At 31.7% G+C, this 5,301-nt stretch overlaps 1 protein-coding gene across 4 annotated transcripts; it reads left to right on the forward strand.

The window, feature by feature from the left end:
- The first annotated feature begins 1,151 nt into the window (after positions 1–1,151).
- On the forward strand, positions 1,152–4,932 carry LOC137828696 (uncharacterized). 4 transcript variants are annotated; one of them, XM_068635377.1, is made up of 6 exons: positions 1,152–1,267; positions 1,445–1,557; positions 1,820–1,955; positions 2,076–2,233; positions 2,704–2,770; positions 4,627–4,932. In XM_068635377.1, exons 3-6 carry the CDS (start codon positions 1,824–1,826, stop codon positions 4,723–4,725), a joined length of 456 nt encoding a protein of 151 aa, XP_068491478.1. In that variant the 5' UTR covers positions 1,152–1,267; positions 1,445–1,557; positions 1,820–1,823; the 3' UTR covers positions 4,726–4,932. The 4 variants fall into 4 exon arrangements, with proteins under 4 accessions (XP_068491478.1, XP_068491476.1, XP_068491479.1 ...); XM_068635375.1 differs by lacking the exon at positions 4,627–4,932 and adding an exon at positions 3,076–3,267; XM_068635378.1 differs by lacking the exon at positions 1,152–1,267 and adding an exon at positions 3,893–3,940 and having other exon boundaries at positions 1,278–1,557.
- Positions 4,933–5,301: the final 369 nt, after the last annotated feature.

The following is a 5,301-nucleotide window of genomic DNA, read 5'->3' on the forward strand; positions in this document are numbered from 1 at the left end:
GTAGAAAACACCTGGATTACAAAAACCAGAAACCCTTTGATCAGTTCTTGACACCACATCAAAGCTTAAAAGCAATCTTGCTAATCTTGGAAAACTTCTTTCACAAACAGATTGTAATCTCTCTTTTTAATCTCAAATATGAGTGTTAAACTCTCTTTTTTCTTTGAAACATTTGAAAGAAGGCTATATTTATAGCATTTGAAATCTAGCCGTTTAAGGCAACATAACAGAGTCAAATCAGTTTTGATCTCATTTAAAACAGTTGAAATAGGTTTTCAAAAAACTGTTAGCACAACACTCATTTAACCGGTTGAAACCACGATTTAACCGATTGAATGGGTCAGGTAGTTATAAAACCAATTCAAAAACCAGTTTCAAAACCTCATTGTCAGCTAAGTGACAAACAACCGATTGTCTCGACAATTCAACCGGTTGTTTTTCCTTTGCATGGAAAAACACTTTTTTTCTTTTAAAATTGATTGATCAAGCTTTGTATATGAATTAGAACTGATCTTAACACAGATTCTAAACAATCTAATCTAAACCCAAACCCAGAAAGCAACACAGCTTCAGGCTTCATGTGGATTTGTTTCATCAAAGCTTCCCATCTTCAACAATCATTACGTGTTCTGTAAAACCATTACTTCTTAAGATATTTATTTTGCAAATCCACAACAACAATTCTCTATTTATTTTCCAAATAAATAACAATTCTCATTTCTCTATTTATTTCCAAATGCAAGAACAATTTTCTTCATATTTTTTATTAATCAAATAACCAAATTAATATATTATATTACCGTCAAACATGATCAATACACGGTTATCCAATTTTATGTTGCTTAAAACTAACACCCTTAGAAAATTATGTATCAAATAAATTTTAAGCATTACATATCGCTATTGATTTCCAAATGCAATAACAATTTTCTTCATATTTTTTATTAATCAAATAACCAAATTAATATATTATATTACCGTCAAACATATCAATACACGATTATCCAATTTTATGTTGCTTAAAACTAACACCCTTAAAAAATTGTGTATCAAATAAATTTTAAGCACTACATAACTTACTACTCAATTTATAAATTTTTTTTTAATATATATATATATATATAACGTGACGAAATTCGTAGTAAGTAGTTGTCACGACTTCTAGCTGATATGGCATTCTCTTTAAAACAGACCTATTTTGGTAAAATGAAAAAAAAAAGCTCATCATTGGTAAAAAAAACCTCATTCCTTTGGGTGCTCTCTCTCGGTTCGTCTCTATCTCTCTCACTCTCATCTACGTGCATTTCTTTTCTAATCAAATTTAGGATCTGTTTCTTCAATTTATCTTTTTATTCTCTGCATTGATTGTATTTGAATTTTGATTTCATTGATTTGCTGACGGAAACCCTTTAATTTGTTTTTGTTTCTCTGTCCGAGAGTGTAGAATCAGATGCAAAACCACAGGATCGCAAAACGGTTTGAGAAACGCAACATCAACAGTCAAAACTGACAGAAACTGGCAAGAGAGAACCAGTGAACTGCGGAATTGTTACCCAGGTGCGTTCTACATAAATCGTGACCTAGAAACAAACAAATTCAGTGTCATTTTTTGCTCTCTTTTTTCTATTGTCCAACCCAGCTCGCTCAATCGACTCTAAAGTCGTGATTTTACACGAGTTTGAGCGAGTTTGCTCCACTTGACACGAGCGTACTAAAAAACGATTCTACGTGCTCGCGATCTTGATAACCTTGGTCCCATAAACTTGCCGAATGTATAGTGTATTTGAATTTGATCGAATTCTAAGTAAATTTATTGAAGGAAAATGAGTGAGCTCTTACCAAACTTCTCGAAGAAGATAGAGGTGGATACCATCATCAGAGACACCTTCGATAAGGTTGTGGTCCTCCGATTTGGTCGGGCCTCTGACCTTACCTGTCTCCAGCAAGATCACATTGTATGTTTATCTACCTGTATCTTTTCAGTACATTTTAATTTTGGTGTTTCTTTTTCAAAATCATTTTTTTTTTTTTTTAAATTTCACTCTTTTCCAAATCGTAGTTTCTCATTGATACAGCTTTCTAAGGCCGCAAGGGATGTGTCTAAGTTTGCAACTGTGGCGTTGGTTGATGTTGACTCGGAGGACATTCATGTCTATGTCAAGTATTTTGACATCACTTTGATACCATCTACGGTGTTTTTTTTCAATGCCCATCACATGAAAATGGATTATGGGTATGGTCTGTTCTCTTTTGCTTTATAGCTTCAATGTTCACACCCCTTCAGTTTTATCCATGGTTGGTTCATTTAACAAGTGATAGATGTTTTGCTTATGAATAACATTCCCAATGAAAAGTATTTCTTGAAACAAAATTTTCACAATTTCAAAAAGTGACGAGATTTTCATTATATTATTATTGTTGTTGTTTTGAAAGTTCTTGGTATTGAATCTGAAGGTAGACAGTGAAGTTTTGCAAGACATGGATTAGTTGGTGTAAATATACTGCTTTTTTATTTTGCAATTTTTTTTTTCTGTAAAGGTTGGAAAAGTGTTCTAGTGGTAAAGTATCGTGATCTTCTAATTTTAGTTTTACAAGAAGGAGATTCAGCCACCCTTCATAATTCGGTTGTTTTTATCTTGTATTGTGACTTCGTATCAATTAGTTTTTGAGCAAGTCTTTTGATACGTTTGTTACTGCATGTAGGACTGCTGATCATACTAAATGGATTGGTGCTTTTTTCTCAAAACAAGACTTCATTGATGTTGTAGAGGTTTGTACTCTTGTTTGTTGGCTTAGCCTCATTTATTCACGTTGAACTCTGATCTGTTTGCACAATTATAAATATTTTTAACTTTCAATTTTTAAAGTACCAGCCAAGATTATGAATTTAAATATGCTTTTAGTAACAAATATTTTCAACTTTCTAAATTTTTCCTACTTTGTTTTGCAACATCTGCCACATTTTTTATTTTGAAAATCTTCTTATCTAAACTTTATCAAAGTATCATCAAGAGGCCATTCTAACTTTTTAATGAGAAAAAATATGATTGATTGCTAATCTTAATTTGTTGATAGGACGTGTATAAAGCAGACCCTTCTGGATGGAGGGCAAAATCCCGAATACTTAAAATTGACTTACTGGCTTGTTTGTATGAGCACTGTTATTTGTCAGCATGTTTTCCCTTTTTGTGAACTGTATTTTTTTTAATGCTTAGCCAATTGTAAACTGTATTCAATTTTCAAGTATTTGATCATTTTCTTTCTCTACCCTTGTCCTTTCTCCCTTGTCTTAATTGAATAGGAGATTGATAATTTTATATATCTGAAGTTCATTTTTGTTGTTAGGTTAGCTTTTAGATGAATTTACCCTCTTTTGGTGTTTGTACTTGTAGTTTGGAGAACCCCGGGAGGATAGTTTTGTTATAAAAGTCGTTATAAATCACTTTGCTGTTCTTTTTCTTTCCAAATCCTTCAATATATAGAGTAGTCCTTCCCTTACCTGAGACGGACCAGAGTCATACTTGTGCTTGATTCTTATGAAAATGAATAAAAAGCTGATAAAGAAAAAAAAAACACTGAAGGTTTAATAAACAAAATAAACCCACTAGACTATTAAGGCGAAGAAAAGTGGTTCTCTCAACAGATAGAAAATTGGAGTTTTGTTTTGTCGTGTCAGTTAAATTTTTAGTTTTTCCCAGCTGTTAGTTCCTGGAGCTGTCCATGATAAATTGAGTACATCTTTCCTTGGCTGACAATTAGGCCTTGTGTGTTTACTTTATTGTTTAAAAAACACTTTCTGTTCTCTAAAGTTTGTCTCGAAAGTGATCAACCCAAGTATAATCTCGTTTTGTTGGAAGTGATCCTTAACCCAGCCTAATTGTGGCTTCTTTAGGTGGCCTTCATTGTAGCCTCAAGCACCATTTACTCCCAGAGATAACTTGTAAGTGTTTGTTACCTTACAAGTTAATTTTGTGGAGCTGAGTTAGATTCTAAACACAAATTTTAAGATGTTTTAGAACCTGTTTGCATGAGTTTCTTAATAAGGACTTTTAAGAAAGAAAAATAGGAAGAAAAAATGAAATTGACTTTTTCATAAGTTAAAAATGGTTTATGCATAAGCTAATTTGTAGAAATTATATTTTATGTAACTTCTCCAAATTATTATTTTTAATTTGTACTTAAGCTAATTTTAATTTATGGAAAATTCATTTTTTTTCCTATCTTTCTATCCTAAAAATCGTTTGTGGAGAAACTCCTCTGAACGTACTTTTTCAGAAACTTGTCTCATTAGCACTTGAAGCGAACAAAAGAAAGAGGATGAGAAAACATCTCCCTGCGATTTTGGTTTTTGAAGCACTTTTCAAAACTAAAATAGATTTTGAATGAGAAATCGGTTCCTCGGTAGTATGAGATGGTTTCAGAAAACAACTTTTGAGACCAAAATGTTATAAGAGAATCCAACGGGTCAGTGAATTTCTGTGTTCTAATAGAGTCTTTTGTTTCTGTTTCAATAGAATGATATGTAAAATTCTCAACAATTTACAATTTTCCATGTTGGTTCTGGAAGTGTTTGTTTTTCAGGTATTGATCATCCTTATTCACGAAACTGTTTATACATTCTTGCAGGCAATATTCAGAGGAGCAATGAAGGGAAAGCTAATTGTGAATTCTCCTCTCCCTCCTGAACGTATACCAAACTTTCAGATACTATACAAGGATGTCTGAAAATTGAAATCAACCCTTCAATCTTTTCTTTCCGTAGGGGTATTAGAAAAATTTAGATACTTATATACTATTGCCTTTTTTCCTCTTTTCCTTTGCATGTGCTGACTTGTAAAATTAATCTTTGGCGTAGCATGTGCTGATTTGTATAGTTCTAAATAAGTCATTTTTTTATCAAAGTAAATTTCACTAGAATTAAGAGAATTAAAATTCAACTCAATTTAATATATTTTTCCCTAAAAACTAAATCAATTTATTAGTATTACATGTGATCACTAGAACCAAGTTTTCCAATCCAATATCAAATGAATGTTGTACATACAACTGTGAAAAACTGTATATTAAAAATGGTGTAGCTTTAATTTACTTCCTTGTGCAAGTTGAATACCTACATTTTTTGTGCATACTTAAAATGTGATCTAATTGGGAATGGATATGAGACATCTTGTGTCTTTTAATAGTTTTTTTTTTTTTGCTTATAAAAGAAATATGTATGCATTTATTTAAGTTTAACAAAATATAAAATTTATCTCAATGAAATATTTCTTCTATTACTAATCAATTCACGTAGTGACCTCA

The sequence above is a fragment of the Phaseolus vulgaris genome, chromosome 7 (assembly GCF_000499845.2).
Source record: "Phaseolus vulgaris cultivar G19833 chromosome 7, P. vulgaris v2.0, whole genome shotgun sequence".
Classification (NCBI taxonomy): Eukaryota; Viridiplantae; Streptophyta; class Magnoliopsida; order Fabales; family Fabaceae; genus Phaseolus; species Phaseolus vulgaris.

Coding starts and splice junctions, on each gene's coding strand:
- LOC137828696 (XM_068635375.1), top strand. CDS start 1,824: ATGAGTGAGCTCTTACCAAACTTCTCGAAGAAGATAGAGGTGGATACC. Junction 1,956..2,075: donor GTCTCCAGCAAGATCACATT/GTATGTTTATCT, acceptor TCATTGATACAG/CTTTCTAAGGCCGCAAGGGA. Junction 2,771..3,075: donor ACTTCATTGATGTTGTAGAG/GTTTGTACTCTT, acceptor ATTTGTTGATAG/GACGTGTATAAAGCAGACCC.